The 22285-nt window shown below is 41.1% G+C and overlaps 1 protein-coding gene across 6 annotated transcripts in view; it reads right to left on the bottom strand.

Annotated features, from left to right (window-relative positions):
• Trim13 (tripartite motif containing 13) overlaps positions 1-22165 on the bottom strand; it is a 37494-nt gene extending 15329 nt beyond the window's left edge. The window contains exons 1-3 of one of the 6 annotated variants that reach the window (XM_048341420.1): positions 22117-22165; positions 20871-20930; positions 14985-15086 (exon numbers count right to left, since the gene is read on the bottom strand). In XM_048341420.1, coding sequence (XP_048197377.1) covers positions 14985-15005 — 21 coding nt within the window. In that variant the 5' untranslated portion in view covers positions 15006-15086; positions 20871-20930; positions 22117-22165. Of the gene's footprint in view, positions 1-6934; positions 6940-14984; positions 15087-20870; positions 21354-21701; positions 22096-22116 lie in introns of those variants that run through there. The other 5 variants (XM_048341419.1, XM_048341423.1, XM_048341422.1 and 2 more) reach the window with 5 other exon arrangements.
• Between the last annotated feature and the right edge of the window lie 120 nt (positions 22166-22285).

Raw genomic sequence — 22285 nt, 5'->3', positions numbered from 1 at the left:
CTTATATAACTACTTTCAGGATCAAGGCTCCTGCCTCCTATAGTTCCCACTTTCCCAAAAGCCCCCTCAGCAGCCCCTCCCATTCCCATGCCCAACCACAGCACAATTAGCTCTCCAAGATGTTTCGAACCACAAATAGATCTCTCATGTGTCCTCTTCTCTTCCATTGTGCACACTGCAGTTGCTTATTTATATAATTGTTTGAGTACTGCTGTCTCTCCACTTGACTAAATTCTACAAGGGTTCTGGGATAGTGTATGTGCACACACATACGTGTGTGTGTGTGTGTTCATCATTGCATTCCCAGCACTTAACTCAGTTATTTCACTAATATTTTAAGGAAGTAAGAGTTCTCTATTTCAAAGACAGCTGTCAGGAGTGAGTGAGGACTGAGGAAGTAGACACACAAGACAATGGGTACAAACAGTTCTTTTGAAGCATGGTGGGAAAAGAAACAAAAGGAAAGTACAATCAATAACAAAAGTACAAAGACAGGAATCACTGTTTTGTTGGTTTGTTTTTGTGGGGTTTTTTTGCCGGTCCTGTGGCTTGAACTCAGGACCAGGGCACTGTCCCTGAACTTCTTTTTGCTCAAGGCTAGCACTCTACCACTTGAGCCACAGCAACACTTCCAGCCTTTTCTGTTTATGTAGTGCTGAGGAATCGAACCCAGGGCTTCATGCATGCTAGGCAAACACTCTACCACTAAGCCACAGTCCCAGCCAGGAATCACTGTGGTGGGTTTTTTTTGTTTGTTTGTTTTTTGTTTTTGCCAGTCCTGGGCCTTGGACTCAGGGCCTGAGCACTGTCCCTGGATTCTTTTTTGCTCGAGGCTAGCACTCTGCCACTTGAGCCACAGCACCATCTCTGGCCATTTTCTATATATATCTGGTGCTGGGAATCGAACCTAGGGCTTCATGTATGCGAGGCAAGCACTCTTGCCACTAGGCCATATTCCCAGCCCAGGAATCAATGTTTTTATAGTTAAAAAAAAAATAAGGGGGCTGGGGATATAGCCTAGTGGCAAGAGTGCCTGCCTCGGATACACGAGGCCCTAGGTTCGATTCCCCAGCACCACATATACAGAAAACGGCCAGAAGCGGCGCTGTGGCTCAAGTGGCAGAGTGCTAGCCTTGAGCGGGAAGAAGCCAGGGACAGTGCTCAGGCCCTGAGTCCAAGGCCCAGGACTGGCCCCCCCCCCCCCAAAAAAAAATAAGGCTCAGCTCATCCAAGGTTGCACTGAGTTCCCAAATAAGGCCAGGCACAGTAGTTCACACCTGCAAGCCTACCTTCCTAGGAGGCAGAGATCTAAAAGATCGAGGCAAGATTCCATCTCAATGTCTGGAAATTGTGGCATGCAGCTGTCATTTCAGCTACAGGGGAAGCACAATGGCTTGGCACTGTGGTACATACCTACTTCCTAGCTATGAGGGGAAGTACAACTTGGAAGACTGCAGTCCAGGCCAGCCCGGGCATAGGTGAGACCCTAGCTGAAAAATAGCCAGCACATAAAAACCACCACTGAGTGGCTCAAGTGGTAGACGTCTAGCCTGCCTCAAAAGCTGGAGACCCTGAGTTCAAATCTCAGTACTGCACAAAAGAGTCCCCAAGCACAGAATAAAGGCCACACAACTCTCAATTCTGTTTTTCTTGAGAATCTCTCACTGGTCATCTTGGTTCCTCAAGTCCTTTTAGCTCTTCCTACCTGAAGCATGAATATGTCAGTACAAAAGGCACAGTTACTGAGGACTGGAAAGTGCAAATGACTTTTCTAAAGGCAAGGGCAGCTGGGCACAGTGGTGTATAATTCTCATGTAATTTCAGCCTGGGCAATGCAGTGAGGCCATAGATAGATAGATTAAATAGATGGATAGATGGATGGATGGACAGATGGATGGATGACAGGTAGGTAGATACACACATACACACACACATACACACACACACACACATTTTGCTACTTAACAAAAAACTCAAGGTGAGGAAAATATCCACAATCTTTCAAGGTCAAAGGAAGTGCTGGGAAAATACAGAATTCAAGAGCACTTGAATCCAGAAGATCTGCATTTGGGGCTGGGGCTGGGGGGGGAGGGGGGGGTGCTAGGAATACTTTAAATACCCATCATTATTCAATTCCTGAGAGTTTGAGTCTCCTTGTGCTGGAAAATAACAGAGATAACACAGTCGCATAAATCTCTAAAGTCTAGCTCATGAGAAGACTATGGGTCCTGGTTCACCTGGCAGTTCTGACGCTCCTCTGAGCCCAGTCATCCCTCTGGTTTGGCATCTTTCATTCTTACCCATTCGTTCCTGGTTTAGATAATAATGAATAAGTTACGCTGTTTGTGACACAACAGAGCTAGAGCAAAAACTACAACTATACAAAAGTGAGAAGAGGTCTGCCAGAAATTTACACAAGGACTTCCAACCACTCAACAAATCACTGTCTTCAATCAGGTAGTTAAGAGGAAATGAATTTTTGCCAGTCAAGGAAGTGATGGGGTCATCCAACTATGTGGAACACAGCTAGACACATGTCCCCTTGTATTAACCCCAATTCCTGCTTTTACTGGGAGCTACCTGCCTTCTCAAGATATAAGGACTCCTATCCTCCAATTTATATGCATGTTAAAAATAGAATGTTATGCCTCATGCCTATAATCCATGTTACTCAAGAGGTTGGGATCTGAGGATCAGGGTCAAAAACAGCCTAAGCAGAAAAGCCCATGAGACTCTTATCTCCAATTAACTACCAAAAAACCAGAAGTGAAGCTGTAGCTCAAGTGGTAGAGCATACTAGCCTTGAACTTTAAAAAAAAAAAAACTCAGAGACAACATTCAGGCCCTAAATTCAAGCCCCAGGACTGGCACTGGTGCGCATGCAAACACACACACACACATGCACACACAAACACGCACATTCACTCACTCACAAATTAGAACTTTACCAAGAAAATTGGGCAGTTTCAACATGGAAACAACACTCTGAATATTCATATTTTTCATCTTAAAGTTAAAAGTAAAAATCTGCTTTCTGCAGCTGTGTGTCTAATTGTTTCTGCAACCTAGTTTGAAGGAAGAAACACTTCCAAAAGAATCAACCGAAACTACAGTTTAACTCAAATAGATCCAACTGATTAGCAAATGGAAAATAACACTGAAGAAAAGTTTTGCACAAGGATAGAGATCTAAATCATTCCTGAGGAAGCTAAAACTTAAGTGCAAACCAGAGAATGGGTGGCTCAAAAAAAAAAAAAATCTTCCCTTTATATTTGCATAGCCTTCACCTTCGAAATCAGCTGATCTCCCAGAAAAGGGAACTCAAAGTCATAGCCTTAGCAACTTTTTCTTTTTTAATTCTAAAAGTATTGTCCTTAATGCATTCTCTTTGAGAAACAATCACACAAAAGTTTAAGTAGTCACTGATCAAGACTCCAGATTCAGCCTTATCCACTATTATACATTTGGGGGCTTTGTTCTGCTGTTTTTCATCTTCTAGATGTTTCTGTATTTAGGAAGTTGTTTTTCTACTCTTTGCTTCTTCTAATAAAGCTTCCAATAGGAAAATGTCTCCTTTCTTCCTGGTGAACTCCTGGTAACCTCTCGGGCAGGAAGCCTAAGGGGCTGCAACAGCCCTCTCCTCCAGCAACTCCAGCGTCAGCTTGCTGGGAGTGAACTTCCATCACTCACTAGCTGAGTGGCCCTGGGCAAGTTCATTCAACCCGTTTACTCATCAGCCTTTTCTCACTCAGCTCTTCTCTCTTCTCTCAATCTTGTCACACCATTATCACTCCTTGCCTTGGTGTTGAATCAGGCTTCCCCTGAAGCCACACCTATCCTTCTATATAGCCACATAGCTACTTGTGCTACCATTCCAACCCAGCTCCACACGAGCTCACAGCCTAAGTCTCTGGATGGGAGGCCTGTAAGTTCTTCCCTGAACTGCCCCTTCCCCATGCTGTGGCCAAGACCTCTTTGACTGTGGTTTCTCCCTCTGCTCATAGCCACTGCGGTCTCCTGGCTGTTCCTTAAATGTGCCAAGTATAATGCTTCCTTAATACCTCTGTATTTGCTGTCCCTCTGCCTGGAATGTTTTTCCAGAATATACTCAGCTCACTCACTCTCTATACTGCTCAAATGTCATCACTTTGGAAAGACCCTACATTGGTCCCTCACACCTCTTGATACTTCCAAGTTTTCATTTTCCCCCTTTGGAGGCAATTTCCTACATGGCAAGACCACTTACCACTTACTGCCACCTGATATATTATATATGGACTTTTGTGATTATAGTCCCCTTGCACTGGAATGTAAGCTCTGTACAGGAACAATATGCTGGCACCCAGAGAAGGGCTTAGCACATAGTAGGTGCTTCATGAACATATGCTAGATGGATGGAGAATTTACACTAAGTAATCAAGAAGGACTTTGGGGTTTGTTTACATGTATGGAAGCCCTTGGAGAGTACACACTCTGGTTTACAGTTTAAAAAACAAAAATCACTCTGGCCATTGTGTGCCCAGGGAGGATGCTTTGGAGGACAATGCAACTTTCAAGCTAGCAAGAGAATGAGAAAGTATGTTTTGGAGCTATGGTGGACAAAACAAAGAGGAAAGGAGGGCTTAAGGATAACTTCTAGGATTGGGGCTCAATAAAGAATCTTTCTAAATTGTTTTGTCTTCTACAAGTACTGTGGGAAAGAAGGCAGAAAGTGTAAAATGCTTACGTGGCATCAGATCTGTTGTAACCCTTGGTGAAAGTTAGTTCTTATTACTATCGCAAAGAGAAATGTGTTTTCCCTACAGGGAAAAAAAATCCTCTCCTCAGAGGCTAAGAGAGATGACTTCTTGTAGAGTGTGCCTTCTCCATCTGAACGACAGACTTTTTCTTTATTTAACAGAATACTTAACAGTAATTTTGGAACATTGTACTTGCACATAGATAAATAAAAGGATTCCTCACATTTCAAAAAAAATTAAAAGGTTCTTTAAGGTCATGTTTATCCATTCAGTGCTTAGCAGGAATAACTAAAAGCTGAAATTACAAACTTCTGCTGATTAAAAAACAATCAAAACATAAGATAACGTACAAATGAAATAATGATTTTCTCAAAAATAGGCAGTGACTGCATTTGAATACACCAGAAGCTAAAACACCATGCTGTCCAGTTCAATACAGGACACCTGGCAACTCTATTTGTAAAGTGTAACTCGGCTTTCTGCAAAGCCAACACCCAACCCTTTTTGGCTTCCTTAGTCTGTCCTCATTTCCCCCTAAAAAAGTGCCTTAAGCTTACTACAGCTATCATGCTTCATCTTTTACAAGTAGCAGCTTCTCTCAGTAAGACCTTTGGTTTGCAAATGCTTGATTGGGGTAACCCTGTATCTTTTTGCACAGCCTCTCATTGTGGGTGGGGGTGGGGGTTGATAGATGTTTCTTGAGCCCTTCAGGGACTTTATTTCTAGCTTTTCATCTACCTCCTGATCTCCCAGATTATTGGTGATGTGAACCCCCATGCTTAACCAAAAACCAGCCATTTCTCTTTCCTGTTCCCTGGATCTGGTTTGCCTTTCTATCCTTGCCCCACAGTTGAGTGCCTCCTTGAATCCTTTGGCTACTGGGAGACAGCAAAAGCAACCTTGAATGTGAACTAGAGCCCTCAGTTCCTTGAGTTTAGAGATTTGAGTCTAGAACAACTGTGCTTTAAGCTTCACAAAGCGAGATGTCAGCTAATTTTTCTGGGCTGTGGAAATGACAACTTTGTCTAGAATAATAACTAAAGGCCTTCTGTTTTTCAATCTGGTGGTCAGATTAGCTACTCACTTTTTTCTTACTGTTATCATTTATTACACAACTGATTCTCCCCAGGAAAGACATTAAAAGCCTACTTCCATCCATTTAAAAAGCAGCCTCAGAGCAGATGAGTGTGGTGGTTCATGCCTATAATCCCAGCTATTCAGGAAGCACCGACAGAGGATCTTTGTGCCAGACCAGCCTGGCCAGAAACCCTGAGAAATAATGAAAGCAAAAAGGGTAGAGGCATGGCTCAAAGGGTAGAATACTTGCCTAACAAATATCTCCCTTAAGTTTTATGTATTTTATTATTTTTTAGTCATATTGGGAATTGAACTCAAGGCTTCATACTTGTTAGGCAGGTACTTTACTACTTGACCCATACTCCTAGCCCTTTTTGTGTTGGTACTTTTATTTCATTTTTGTAGTACTGAGGTTTGAAGTCAGGACCCTGAGCACTCTAGTCTAGTGATATACCACTAGAGCCACAATACCAGCCCAGCTTTTTATTTTTATTTTTATTTTTTGCTACTTATTCTGGAGATGGAGTATCTAGTAAACTTTTTTTGCTTGGGTGAAAAAGATCTCAGTCTCCTGGGTAGTTGTAAGTAGTGAGCCCAGTGGCACCTGGCTAATCTCCAGATAGGATCTTGAGTTCTACCCAGGCTGGCCTGGGCTGCCACCTTCCTAGTTATGCTTTTCAAGGTGCTGGGGATAACAAACTCATACATTGCAGCCAGCCATTGGCTGGATGGAGTCACAAAAACACTTTATGCTGAGGCTGGCTTTGAACTTTGATCTCTTGATCTTTGCCTCACAAGTAGCAAGGATTGATTACAGGCTTGAGCCACTGAACCCAGCTTATGTATTTTACTTCTGCCAACAGTCATAGCACATTCTTATGTGCCAAATTTTGTTGCCCTAAGACAACTCAATCTTTAAAATATTCTAAGGAAACAGTAACCTTATTTATAGCTGAGAAAATGCAAACAGGCAGTTTAAGTAACTTCCTCAAGATCACCCAGCTAATAAACGATGAACCAAAATCCAAGATAATCTGAACCACTTGCTGTGCACTTCTCTAAATGAAGTGAAAATTTAAGTATATATGTATACATCTTAATTTTATTAATGTATTCACTTTTTTTTCAGTGATGGGGTTAGGATCTAGGGCTTCCTGGCTCTACCACCAGCCCATAAATATGCTGACTTAATTATACAGATAATCCACTGGGAGACAAGCAAAGAGAAGTACTTTAGTAGCTTTTTTCTTAATGGCCACATCTCTGGCTTCAGGAACACCTCAAGCCCTATTTAAGAGAAGCCTCAATTTTTCTGCTGACACATCTAAAGAACTAGTTTCACAAACCTGTACCTTCACTCCCCAAGTGAATGTAAGGGTTGTTCAAATTTAAAAACTGTCATATTTCTTGAAAGACTTGACCCGGAAATTTCTTCTTTTGACTTTGCGAGATGTTGTGGTTCAGCTAGTTCTGGACTGTTATTTGTACTAACCATAATGCGGGTTTGTTGTGTGTAACTGACAATATCCTGATGTGGTTATGAAGGTTTAAATTTAAATTTCGGAACAGTTGTGGCACAGAAGGAAACAGCATGGCAGCAGCTGGTGCAAGCCTGCCCTCTGCCGGCCATGTGGGCGCACTCTGGTCTGGGCTGGAGTTTTCCTGCTGTTTTCCTGCCTCCCACAAGCTTTCAGACAAGCAAAGCATTTAAGGCTTTCATCAGTTAGGCACACTGTGCTCAGGGCTGGGCAGAGATAAATAAAAGTCTCAGCCATAAAGGATCTCACACCCAGCCAGAGCACTACAATGCCACTCGAGAGGTGTATCACTGGTGCTGCCTCTTCATGTCCCCATTAGTTTGCCACCAAAGTTTATGCAGGAGCCCAAATCACACAGCCAAGCACAATGCTCTTTTTTGTTAGAACTGGTGACTCACTGTAACATTTTCTCTGTGAACAGAAACAGAAGATCTGACCAGGAGTAACAGGACCAATGAGTGCTACCTTTGAGATACAACTACCTGGGAGCAGTGTTGACAGTCAGTCAGAGGCCTTTGTCAGGCTCTGTTGTGCCTAAGGGTGAGCACAGGAGAAAGTTACGAAGAGGGGCCAGGGGGGCACCTTTCACTTTGATGTACAATTATTACATTCACATAAAACACACAACCAAGACCTCTGTAACTTTTTGTAACAGGATTCTGGCTTGCTTTCCCACTGATCTTGTTGCCTTTTTATTTTCTAATGTAATTTTATCTGGTCATGTTTTTCAAACTTGACCAAGAAGCCCCCTCCAGTCCTAAAATGTAAAAATTCTTTCTGCACCTCTTCTCAAATTTTCTCAGGTTCTAGACATACATAGAAACTTTCTGTGTGGCTTTTAGTTAACCATCTCCTCTGGCAATGATTTAGTTTCATTTTAGAGAAAATTCTGCTGATAATGTATCTACTACATTAACTACAGGGAAAAAAGAAGAACACATATTTGCTCAAATTTTTTCAGAACTGGTGGATACAGATAAATGAAGTCGAGAAGCATATCACTGGATTAAACTATCATTCTGGACAAATTGCACAGAAGCAGGGCCTAAAGGAATATCCATCTCACCTTCAAAATATAATGAGGGCATATTTCAAATGCTTCTAAAATGGCTTCATGAAGGATACAGCTCAGAAAATTATACAGAAGAAAAGGAAGAAAGGAAGGGAGACAGGAAGGTGAGGAGGAAGGGAAAAAAAAAACTTGAACCTTGCTGGGTGTTGGAAGTTCATGAACACAGTTCAAAATCAGCTGGGGCAGGAAATGTCCATGAGACTTTTATCTCCAGTTAACCACCAGAAAACTGAAAGTGGAGATGTGGCTCAAAGTAGTGGAGTACTAGCCTTGAGCAAAAGAGCTCAGGGACAGTGCCCAGGCCCTGAGTCCAAGCCCCATGACCTACAAAAAAAAAAAAAAAAAAAAAAAAACAACAACAACAAAAAAAAACCGACCCTCTCTCCTGAGAGTATGAGAAAACACAAGAGCAGAAGGAAAAAATGTTGAGGAAAATAGGAGTGGGAAATAAAAATGAACAGACACAGAGCACGGGCTTATGCCATTCTGAGTATCTTAAATTTACAATTCAAATTTAATAGATATTCATCTTTGAAAAAGGCAGGTAATGAAGAAGTATATACATAAAACACACACAATTTATACCCACTAACAGAAGCTGAACATGGTAAGGGAAGGTGGAATAGGGTGGAGCACCTAACACATGCAACCTGCACACTGACCCTGCCCAAGACCAGCCTGGATGTGGAGTTGACACCACATCTTAGCCAGGCTTCCTGCCGCAGAATATCCTTACTTCTTTCTCAGCAAATATGAGAGGTATGACCAAATAAAAACAAAATTCCCTGCCAGAAATAACAGGTACCTCCACATTTAATTATTAGGCAAAAAATCTATAACCAACCAGAAGCTGGTGGTTTGTGCCTTTAATCCTAGCTACTTAGGAGGCTGAGATCTGAGGATTGCTGTTCAAAGTCAGCCTCAGTCAGGAGACTCTCATCTCCAGTTAACCAGCAAAAACAAAACAACAACAACAAAAAAAAAAAACCCCACAAGTGTGGTTTTAAGTGATAGAGTACCAGTCTTGAGTGTTGAAAAAGCCAAGCAAGAATGTGAGGCTTTAAGTACCAGAACCAGAAAAAAAAAATCACCTGTAATGAAAAGCTAACACAGATTGACCTGTGTGTGTATATGTGTGTGTGTATTATACATGTGTATGTATATATATATATACATACACATGTATATATTACACAGAGAGAGAGCATGCACAGATATATCATAGATACCTAGATAGATATATAGATAGTGCTTTTTTTTTTTTTACAGTGCTGGCACTTTAACTCAAGGACTCACCCATGGCACTAGGCACCCACAAGGCAAGCAGTCTACCACTGAGTTAAGATCTCAGCTCACAGTTATACAGTATTTATACTTGTTTTTTTCTCTACTAGGTCATCAAAGTGAGGAATTATATTTTATTTACCTTTGTTGCCTTAATTGATGGAGATCAGTAGTGGAAGGAGGAAGCTGAGAGAAGGGAGGGTTGTTAGATATGTCTTCTACTTGGTAATAAATTAAACCACGTTGCATTTCCACAGCTATATTAGAATCTCATACATCTTAGAGAGGTTGAAGCAATGTTTTCTGAACAGCACTAACATAAGACTGTCAATCCTGAAGTAAAGTGAACATATGATACCTTATCTATTCTATAAGTAATAACAACACTATTAATGTATAATGCAATTTAACGTATAATGTATTTATGCAACTTGAATGAATAAATGTATCTGTGTAACACATAAAAGTATCAGTATTTATATAATAATTCATACTATTTGTATAATGACTAATATAATCATTATTTTGGCTGGACAGTTTCTTGTGCCTATAATCCTTTCTATTGGAGAGGCTGAGGTCAGGTGGATATAGTTCCAGACCAACTCAGGCAAAAATTTCACAAGAGCTCATCTTAACCAAAAAAGATCTGGGCATCTTGGAACACACCTGTCATCTCAGATATTCCAGAAGCACAAATAAGAGAGTCACAATCCAGACTGGCCTAGGCAAAAAGCAAGACCCTATTCAGAAACTAATGAAGTGGTAGAGTACCTGGCCTAGCAAGTACAAGACCAGAGTTCAAACTCCAAAATAAAATAAAATTAATATTTATAAACACAGAATGTCATCCTTTATATGATTATTTCTTAAAATTACATTGTTATTATTATTCCTTTATGTAACAATTCAGAAGTGTCTGCTTGGCCTTTCATCAGTGTATCAACTAGATTCTAGCAATGTTAGGACTAGTTCAACACTCTTTGGGCTGGAGTTTTCCTGCCTCCCACAAGCTTTCAGCCAAGCAACGCATTTAAGGCTTTCATCAGTTAGGCACACTGTGCTCAGGGCTGGGCAGAGATAAAAAAAGTTTCAGCCATAAAGGATCTCACACCCAGCCAGAGCACTACAATGCCACTCGAGAGGTGTATCACTGGTGCTGCCTCTTCATGTCCCCATTAGTTTGCCACCAAAGTTTATGCAGGAGCCCAAATCACACAGCCAAGCACAATGCTCTTTTTTGTTAGAACTGGTGACTCACTGTAACATTTTCTCTGTGAACAGAAACAGAAGATCTGACCAGGAGTAACAGGACCAATGAGTGCTACCTTTGAGATACAACTACCTGTATCTTTATCTAGTTTGTTATCTAGCTGTTAATTTCTCAACATTGTTCTAGAAGAGACTTAGGATCACTTGAGGCTTTTATATCATACAGATTATAGATATGCCAAATAGCATTTATATACACACACATAAATATGTAGTGTATGCTAGTGAAATGTTCTCATGATCAATCAGAAATTATGAATTAGTGGTAGTCATTGTTTCTCAGAACAGAATTTCTGAAGTTACTAATGGAACAGGATTTCAGTCCACAAAATACGTGTATTTTTCTATAAATTGTTTTGTGTGTATATGTGTACATCTATACATATAAACATATCCACGTGTGGTGTCCTACACTGTAATCCCAGCATGCAAGAACATGAGGCAGGAGGATCAAGAGCTCAAGGTCAGCTTGGACTATATACTGAGACCCTGTCTCATAAAGAGAAAGAAAAGTATATCTATGATGCTGTACCTTTTGAATTAAGATGTATGTGTAGGGATATACAAATACAATCTATATCCATCTGTTTATCAATGTACCTATTTGTCTGTCTATTTGCACCTTATAGCTTTTTTGAAGAGCAGCAGAAGGAAAAACCAGAAAATACAAAGACAAGAAGGGATAGATCCTATACAGTGAACCTTTTGAGGTCTTTATTAGGAAAACAGATTGTAAGGAACATAGGAAAGGAAACCTACCACATGGTTCAGGAGAAAGGAGTTTGGGGGGGGGGGGGCGGAGAGCAAACTGCCAGCCCACACAAGATGGAGGTGTGGGGAGACAGAAGGGAAAGAAGAGAAAAAGAGAAAAGGAAAGAGAGTAAGAAAAGGAATGAGAACAAGAGAGAGTAAGAGAGAAAAGACCAGATTATATAGGGAAAGGCAGGAGGTATGGCCAGGTGGAGGGGGAAGTAACTGCCTCTAGGTATGCCAGTTACCTAGTTAATGCAGGTACTGGGCAAAGACTTAAATAGGTGGGGGCATCTGCATGGAGCCCTCCCAGGGGGTGGGTCTTACACAGATTTCAATCTTTTAATTTTATTTTACTTTTGCCAGTCCTGGGGCTTGGGACTCAAGGCCTGTGCACTGTCCCTGGCTTCTTTTTCTTTTTTTGCTCAAGGCTAGCACTCTGCCACTTGATCCACAGCACCACTTCTGGCTTTTTCTATATATGTGGTGTTGAGGAATAGAACCCAGGACTTCATGTATGCGAGGCAAGTACTCTACCACTACTAGGCCATATTCTCAGCCCCTCAATCTTTTTATAGTCACTCAAATTAATACAACGAGTGTTTTTAAAAAGCTGTCATTTAACTCATTTCAACAAGGCAAGGGACAGAATACTGCCTTCTTAGGGTACTAATCCTTTACAGTCAACTCTTAGTCACAGTTTCCTTTATTGGTTTGCCATTTGCAGAGACAAGATATACAGCCTCCTTTCTGCAGAACTATATGGGATTCAGAAGAAGCCTGGAGAACAAGGAGTCTGCACACAGACATTACAAGATGAAGCTGCAATGGCATTAGGCTATGAGGGTGTGAATATCCAGGCCTAGCTCTGCTGGAGAATCTTCTCCAGGAGCCACATTTGCATGTACACTAGAGCTGCATTTGCCACTCGGGCCAGATGATCCTAAAGGATTCAGAACTGTGAAAAAGGGAAAATCATTCTGGTCTCTGAATGGAAAAAAAAAAGGGGGCGGGCGGGGAATCAAAGAGTTCTTTAGTAGCCGAGGGAATAAATGAAAGTTTGTAATTTTCTTTTGTGAATTGGAGATTTTTTTCCTAAGGATAAAATATTTTTCATAGAAACCTAAAAAACTCCCAGACCTTTGGCATGTGGTACATTGTATTCAGTATCTAAAATGGTTCTATCTATTGTATTATCAGCCAAAGATTTGGAATAAACAAGCAAATAAATATTAAATTCTGTCACTGGCTGTAATCCAAATTACTCAGGAGGTAAAGATCAAGAGGATTTCAGTTCAAGGTCAGCTTGGGAAAAAAGTTCATGACACATATTCCCATCTCAACCAATAAAAAACTGGGAACACTCGCTCTCATTTTATAAAAGATTTGTGGTATAGGCCAGCACAGGCAAAAAGGTAGAACCTATTTGAAAAATAATAAAAGCAAAAAAATTAAATTTAGAAAATTTTGTTGAAATCCCTTTTGACAAGAAAAAAGGTTAGGACCATTGCTCAAGTGGTATAGCACCTGCCTAGCAAGTACAAGGCTCTAGTTTAAACCCCAGTATTTCTAAAAAATAAAAATAAATTATAGTCCAGCATGGTGGGAGACACCTGTAACCATAACTACTAAAAAAAAAAAAAAAATCAGAGGGACTGAGGTTTGAGGCCAACCAAACAAAAGGGGGGAAAAAAAAAGTTGGGCTGAGTGGCAAAGTACTTGCCTAGCAAGTGCAACATCCTAGGTTCAATCCCTAGTACCAAAAAGACAAACACACACACACACACACACACACACACACACACACACACACACACACACAGTTAAAAACAAAAAGTTGACAAGATCCAAAAGAAAAATAGCTGAGCTCAGTAGTATACACCTGTCATGCCAGCAAGATAGGAAGCAAAAACAGAAGGATTGGGGCTGGAATATGGCCTAGTGGCAAGAGTGCTTGTCTCATATACATGAAGCCCTGGGTTCAATTCCCCAGCACCACATATATAACGGCCAGAAGAGGCACTGTGGCTCAAGTGGCAGAGTGCTAGCCTTGAGCAAAAAAGAAGCCAAGTGCTCAGGCCCTGAGTCCAAGGCCCAGGACCGGCCAAAAAAAAAAAAAGACAGAAGGATCATGGTCTAGCCCTTCCCTATCACTACCACCACACATAATACAAGACCCTATTAGAAAAATAATAAGAGCAAAAGGCCTGTGAGTGTGACTTAAGTGATAGCCAGCTCAGCAAACCACAAGGCCTTGAGTTCAAAGCTAAGTGTCATGAAAACAGCAAATTATGGACAACAGACATCACTCTAGACAATTCAGCATGTATGTCATTAATTAGGGCTAAATATTTGTTGAAACATCTACGTAAAATTTATATATACTAGAATGTAAAAACCTCAAGTGTAAATTTCCAAGTTGAAATAAAATACAGCTATGTACCCCAAATCTCTCTCAAGATACAGAGAACATAGCAGAAATTTTCCATAACCCAGTACCTGGCATATACTCTGCTGTGAGCCAGACCCCTCCACTATCTCTGCATAATTTGTGTGTGTGTGCCTGTTCTGGAGCTTCACAGGGCCTGGGCACTGTCCCTAGGCTTCTTTTGCTCAAGGGTAGGAGCCACAGCTCCATTTCTGACTTTTTTTAGTAGTTCATTGGAGATAAGAGTCTCACAGATTTTTCTGCCCCAGCTGGCTCTGAGCCATGATCTTCAGATCTCAGCCTCCTGAGTAGCTAAATTATAGAAGAAAGCAACTGACACCCAGCTTTATAATTGTCTAAGCATGGATTTTTATGAAGGAGGATAATGTAAGTATTAAAACATTAATGTGTATGTACAGCAGGGGAAAGCTTATGGGTGGTATTCTATTGCGGACAAATAGAACTGCATGTGCATTATCTTAAGAAATAGCCCCAAGTAATTAGATTCAAGAGAATCTGCTTACTTGCCAGTCTTAAACTTCAAATAGTCTCAAATTAAAGAAAGATAAATGTAAACACAAAGTTTTCACAAGCCCTTCACCTTTCACATACATCCTTCTACCGACCAACACAAAAGGAGAAATATTCATTTACATCATCTTCTTGTCCTACTGCTCAGACTGTGCTGTTCTGACTACTAGAATCTGGTAACTTAGTTGGAGAATTATGTTCTTAAAATCAAGAAGCCTTTCCCCCATCAAGTTGTGCCCTAGAAACATTCAAAAACACTTTCTAGTTGTACATCTTAACAAAATAAAATTACTTACATTACCAGACTTGGTCTTCATTTAACTAGCAGTTCGACGTACAATATTTCAGATGCAGCTTCTGGCTTGGACCACAGAACTGTAGACACATCTGTGCAGAACCTAGACATTGTGATATCATTAAAATACCCTTTCAATACTTTTATTATGAAGAATTTCAACCATATACAAAAAAAAAAATAGGGGGCTAGAAATATGGCCTAGTGGTAGAGTGGTAGCCTTGTACACATGAAGCCCTGGGTTCGATTCCTCAACACCACATATATAGAAAAAGCCAGAAGTGGTGCTGTGGCTCAAGTGGTAGAGTGCTAGCCTTGAGCAAAAAGCCAGGGACAGTGCTCAGGCACTGAGTTCAAGCCCCAGGACTGGCAAAAAATATATATATATAGGATAACAGTGAATCCACACATGCCTTCCACCCATTCCCAACAAAGATCTTAGTAAAAATGCATGTAAGATTCAACCATTTTAAATGAACTAATCCTTTGTGTTTTATTCAACTAGTGTTTGTGTGGATTATCACAGTTGGTTTTACCCATTAGTAAATACCAGATTGCTTATTTGGGAGGAATTATGAATATATCTTCATATACATGTTTTATGTGAATTCCAGTTTGCATTTCTGTCTGTAGAATGCCCCCCAGCCCAGATACAAGATCTGCCCTTGGCAATGTGACTCTTCCCTTGATGATGGTACTTGAGGGGCAGGTGGAGCACCTCCCACCCTAGCCCCATGAGAGTATAAAGGTCCCCTGGGAAACAATCCGGGGCCATTTTCGGTTACTCCTTTATGGGAACTTGGCCTTGTCAGCTCAGCTGGCAATAAACTCTTTTGCTACACATGACTTTGTCCACATGGTCTTTTGGGATAATTTCCTTTCAATTTCAAGTGGCTAAATACCTACTACAAGCCAGTACTGCTCAGTGAACTCATGCACAATTCTTTGCCGGCCCATCTGCCTGCACTAAAGGCCTCTTGGCCATAATATATCCCTGGCTTATTCTCACTGTTGGTATTTCAAAGTTATTTCATGTTGTTGTTTTTAAGCAGTTTTCAAGTGCTATAAAGCTGTTTGTTTTTAGAGTGCAGAGGATCAAGCCCTGGGGCCTTGTCTATGACAACAATGAGCTACACTCCACCCCAGCCCCAGTACAGAGTTTATTACAAAGTCTCACCAATAAAGTTAGGTATCACACATTCCCTGTAACTCAGGCTGTAAGGTCTGCAAAGTGTAGCGGTCAAATGCAGTTCCCCATAACAGAACACAAAAATCAAGTTTCTAACCCCCTCAATTTAGAATATCCATCTGCATAAACATTATTGAGAAAACATATGTGAAAGGATTGTACTTACAGAAAAAAATCTTTTGAAAAACTATTTTTCACAATCCCCAAAATAAAATTATAGATTCAGTGACATTGTATACAGTATCTATCTTAAATTAATAATGTTGGATGTGATTTACCTAATAATCCATGTGCCCTTCCTATTTGCTAGAAACATTTTTAAATTTTTCCACAATTTCAATGAAATATGTGTGTATATACATACATATATGTTTATATATTTATAGATACACCCCTTGACCTCTTTGTCTAGTCCATTCTGTAAATGTCAAAAAATTATTTTTGTTTGTTTGGAGTATCAGGGCTTGAACCCCAGGCCTCAAAAGTTCTCCAGCACTGAGTTTTTGTCCTTTGGTTAAAGAGTATGATGGGGTCTTGTGCTCTTGTCTTGGGCTGGCCTCAGACCTCCCAAAATACCTACGATTATAGGATGCCACCACATCCAACTCGTTTTCAAGACAAGCTCTCAAGTGATTCCCTCCCCCTGCCTCACCAGCCCTGCCTCAGGCCAGCCTTAACTGTGATACTCATCTCTACCTCATGAATAGCAGGGATTCTACAGGCATATGCCAGCATGCCTCTCCTAAGATTTTCTTTTGAAGCAGGGTCTCTATGAATTTGATCTTCCTGCATCAGCCTCCCAAGTACTGAAATTTATAGCATGTACAAATGCTCTCTGATTTTATAATCCAGACTTGGTGACTTCTTACTCCCTGATCCTACTGTAGTAAAAAAACATACATAATCACTTGAATGTTTGAGATGCCTTGGGAAATTTTTATTTGAACTATTTGGCACAGCTAAGTCTTTTGACAACCTTCCACCCAAAATACCAGGCTATATAATCTTATCTTCTGCTATGAAAACTTTTTACAAAACACTTCTCATGAGAACTGCAGGCAAGTCACAGTTTTAAGTGTTCTCTTTATTAACAGACAAATAGAGATTCAAGAACTAACTTTATGTATCCGCATTTCCCTTTATTTCTTCTGAGAATCCAAAATTTACTTTTGCATTAACTTTTGCTCTGCTTTCCTTTTGTACCCTCAACACTCCCATTTGCCTAATTATTACCACAATAAAACTTAGAAGTGGGCTGGGAATGTGGCTTAGTGGTAGAGTGCTTGCCTAGCATGCATGAAGCCCTGGGTTCGATTCCTCGGTAATGTATAAACATAAAAGGCCAGAAGTAGTGCTGTGGTTCAAGTGGTAGAATGCTAGCCTTGCATAAAGAAAGCTCAGGGACAGTGCTCAGGCCTTGAGTTCAAGCCCTAGGACTGGTAAAAACAAACAACTTAGAAGCTAAATTGGTGAGAATGTAAATTGTATTTACAGTAGAGTAGCTAATTGTGGTTTTGAGGAGGAAAACCTAATATTGGGTATCACAAAACTCCCCTCAGGGGCTGGGAATATGGCCTAGTGGCAAGAGAGCTCACCTCATATACATGAAGCCCTGGGTTCGATTCTCCAGCACCACATATCTAGAAAACGGCCAGAAGTGGCGCTGTGGCTCAAGTGGCAGAGTGCTAGCCTTGAGCAAAAAGAAGCCAGGGACAGTGCTCAGGCCCTGAGTCCAAGCCCCAGGACTGGCCAAAAAAAAAAAAACTCCCCTCAGTTTATGGCATCTTCCATTGAAAAGAATGAAAAGTTGAGGGCTGGGGAAATGGGCTAGTGGCAAGAGTGCTTGCCTTGTATACATGAAGCTCTGGGTTCGATTCCTCAGCACCACATATATAGAAAATGCCCAGAAGTGGTGCCGTGGCACTGTGGCTCAAGTGGTAGAGTACTAGCCTTGAACAAAAAAGAAGCCAGGGACAGTGCTCAGGCCCTGAGTTCAAGTCCCAGGACTGGCAAAAAAAAAAAAGAATAAAAAGTTGAAAGTCCGGGGTAATTTTTAAAATTTTTTAAAATTCCCTTTTGTTTTTGTTTTTTGCTGTTCCTGGGGCTTAAACTCAGGGCCTAGGTGCTGACCCTGAGCTCTTTTTGCTCAAGTCTAGTACTCTACCACTTTGAATCACAGCCCCATTTCTGGTTTTCTGATAGTCAACTGGAGAAAGGAGTCTCAGGGACTCTTCTGCCCCAGCTGGCTTTGAATCGTGATCATCAAATTTCAGTTTTCTTAGTAGCTAGGATTATAGGCATGAGCCACCAGTGCCCGGCTTCTTTTTTCTTCAATATTAAAAAAAGTGTTTTAGGGTCAGGTGTGGTGGCATACGTCTGTAATTCAAACTACTCAGGAGGCAAAAGTGGGAGGATTTCAGTCTAAAACCAACCCTGGGAAAAAAATGCAAGACTTTATCCAAAAACATAATGAAAACAAAAAAGGCCAGGAATGTGGCTCAAGCAAATCACAAGGCCTTGAGTTCAATCCCCAGTCCAAAAAAAAAAAAAAAAAAAAAAAGTTTTGCATTCTCCTCTTTTGTTCTTCTTCAGTACCTTTTTCAAATTTCTTTACTTCACTCATTCTCCTCTTTTCTTCCTAACATCACATCTCTGGTACTTTCCAAGTCTCCGACCTGGTTTACTTGGCTGAGCAATGAAATGTCAGATAGCCTTTCCTTGACAGAGTTAGACTCCCTGCAAAGGACTGATGCAAAATGTTCAAAGGTGCTGATAACAGAGCAGAGTCCAAGCCCATTAATGGCAGTCTATTACAGTACCAAGTTCTTGTGAGTTCTCTTATGGTGGCTTGCTGAATGTAAAAAATATATTTTATAATTCAGTAATCTCAAGTTCAATGAGTATAATTAACTCCAGGTAAATTTTAATGTCAGTGTGTGAACAAAAGAAAACAAATACAAAATTAGAAATGTATTCATAATTGTAGCAGCCTAAGGAAGGCAGTTTTCACAATGGTTAAGTATATAGATTCAAAGACTAGAATGCCTGGATTTGAATGCAGCCATATCTCTCATTGAATATTACATTGGGCATCTTAATTATTTCTTCAGTTTCCTCATCTATAAAGTGAAGGAGTTTTTCCTACATAGGGCTGCTAACAAGGATTTAATTAGTTTATTAAAAAACACATAGTGTCAGGTGCAGCTACTTGGGAAGCATAAATAGGAAGATCACAGTCCAAGCACACTCTGACCAAAAAAAAAAAAAAAAAAAAGGAAAAATAATGAAAGCAAAAAGGGTTCGAAGTGTGTGACTCAAGTAGTAGAAGTATCTTGAATTCAAAACTCAATATTGAAAAAAAGAAGAAAACATTTAGATCAATGCCTGACAATAGTAAACACATGTCAGTTGCTATTGCTCCAAATTATAAAAATGAATAGTCAAGGCCCCGGAAACATGTTAGCTTTTAGAAGCATAAGGATTTCAAAATAATCACTCCAATCACTCTTTTGGCTTCAAAACTGATTAATGACTTTTTAAGAAAGAAACCATTTTGTGCAATCCAGAACAAAGTGTGAAATTCACTAACAGGAGACGTATGACTGCCATACAAACCATTAAAGAAACACAACTCTGAAACACATGCTTTACATTACTGTCTTATTAGTTCTTCAGTTTCTGGCATAGGTCACTGGAACATACAGGCCCCTCCCTCTAGTAGTCATTCTTGGTTATTGCTTTTGACTGAGATAAATGACTTTCTGACTAACTATTGCGAAACATTCTTTAGGCTTTATCTGTGATTGTTATTCAAAGCGATAGCTGTGGAACACTATCAAAATATCTTGAAAACTATGCTTTTCAAAAAGAATGGATCACTTCTTTGAAAATAATAATGCAAGGTTAACAGGATTCTAGATATTAGAAAGGAAGTCTATGAGCTCAGGGGCGACATTCACCTGCCAAGACAGAGAAGTCTATTCCAGGAGCAAACCAGTTTTGCTCGCTTCATTCTGCTGAGTAGTCTTGAGTTTCCACAGTAGAAGCTAATGGGGCAGTGTCCCAGAAAATTACTTTTCCAGTCAGGGAAGAGATTACACTATTTCCATCTCTCTAGAGTCATGGCCAGTTTACAACTAACTTTTTACAGCTGGCTTTTTTGGTATTCAGGCTTGAACTCAGGCCCTTGTGCTCTTCCCTGGCTTTTTCATTCATGGGTGGTGCTTTACCATTTACCACACCCTCAATTCCAACTTTTTCCTAGTTATTAGTAAGTTAGTGTCTCCAGGATTTGTCTGTTCAGGGTGGCTCAGAAACTTGATTCTTAGATCTCAGCTTCAGATCTCAGCCTCCTGAGTAGCTAGGAGTAACATGAGCCATCAGCTCTGAACTATGTACTACTTTTAATAGTACAGACAAGTTTTTGGGTTTTTTTTACCTTATAACAACTAATTTTATTTTATTGTCTTACATGAGTTATGGCGCTGTTACACAAAGAGATTAAGGAAACATACAAAAATTAAGTGCAAACCAGCAGTTTGAACTGACAGCATGTTTCTGGGTTTGTAGCCCTACCTTGTACATTTCCTTAATTACTAGTCACTTGATCCTATCAGCCTATTTTCCTCATCTATAAAGTGGGGGACATTATTAACCTTGAAAAAACTGTTAGATAACATATATGGAAACAGGGCTCACCTTCTAGTAGGTAGACCAAAAAAAAGATTCTCCAACATTCTATGCAATATTCCTTTGCCCCTGGAAAAGAATCATAACACTAAACTTCCAAATATGGTTAAGGTTTTCAGTAAAAGAAAATTTCAAGTATAAAATGAATACCAAGAGAATACTTCATAGGCACTTGGGGCCAGCAATAACTTATCCTCAATCTGTTTAAATAATTACCTTGGCCATTAATTCTATGGTGATTAAATCTCAAAATACAAAAATTTGCAGATTTTCCTTAGTATTAGAATAACAGCATCTGAATAGACAGAAAAGGGGGGTGGGCACTTAAAATCTTTCCTCATTCTATGGACCAAAACAGTCCATAAAGGGATATTGATACTCAGGTAACTAGTTAAAAAGTATGCATGGGAAATAACTGCTTTAAGCAGTGGGGATTTATGTCCAGTTTCTCGACTTGAATCCTAGGAAAGAAGCTTTTAGGCTGTAACTCTGACCTAGGAAGAGGGAGGTTGTAAGTAGTTAATTCTAGAGGCTCAAACCAGTTCATGTAAAAGTTACCAGGTAAGAATGGCCTAAGGGGGGAGGGAGATGATAAGTGACAAACACCTGTCTTGTACGTAGAAGCGGAAAGGAGCTTCCTTGGCGGCCCCACCGGCCTTCCCACAGCCGCCTGGATTCCTTTCACTCCTGGGCACCGAAAGGACTCCAGATGGCTTACTTGGAAGCGACCATCCAGAGCGGCCCCACCCGCCCGGCTCGGGGTCATCTCTCCTCTCCCAGTGTGGCCTCCAGCGCGCCCGGGGCGACTCGGCACCCAGGACCTGGGAATCGGCATCTCACCGTGCAGTGTCCCCGCAGGCCTCGACCCGGGGCCGCCTTGTGGCACGTGAAGAAACTCCGAAGCCAGCTCGGGAGCCTTTCGGTGGCCACAACGGCTCAGCTCTAGGTGGGCTGAGGGACACCTCTCGGGTGGTTTTGATTTAGCTCCCCTGTCCCCCGACCAATCTGTTTCGGTCAATCTGCCCAATAAAAGAAATCATGGCGGAACAGGAAAGCAGTTTTAAAAACAGCATCCCGCTGGGCGTGGTGGCGCGCGCCCACATGGAGGCTGAGGCGGAAGGATTGCTTAAATCAGGAGTTCACCAGCCTGGCCCAGTAGGTGAGACTTCTAGTCTCAAAAAGAAAGCAAAACAAAACAACACAACCCAGCATCTGAGAACCCCAACAGTAGGGACCGACCGACCATCTCACTCACCTGTCAGCGCAAGGGGCGGGCACGAGGCCATCCTAAGAGAATGCTGCGCAGGCGCACGCCGTTTCCCGCCCGCCCACCCCGCCTACTCAGCGCCGTCACGCCGCTGGTCCCGCCCACCTCCCTGCGCCGCTACGCCCGCTGGTCCACCGCTTCTCTCAGGCCCGCCTTT

This window comes from Perognathus longimembris, chromosome 3 (genome assembly GCF_023159225.1).
Source record: "Perognathus longimembris pacificus isolate PPM17 chromosome 3, ASM2315922v1, whole genome shotgun sequence".
Taxonomy (NCBI): Eukaryota; Metazoa; Chordata; class Mammalia; order Rodentia; family Heteromyidae; genus Perognathus; species Perognathus longimembris.
This window is presented reverse-complemented; position numbering and strand designations above follow the sequence as displayed.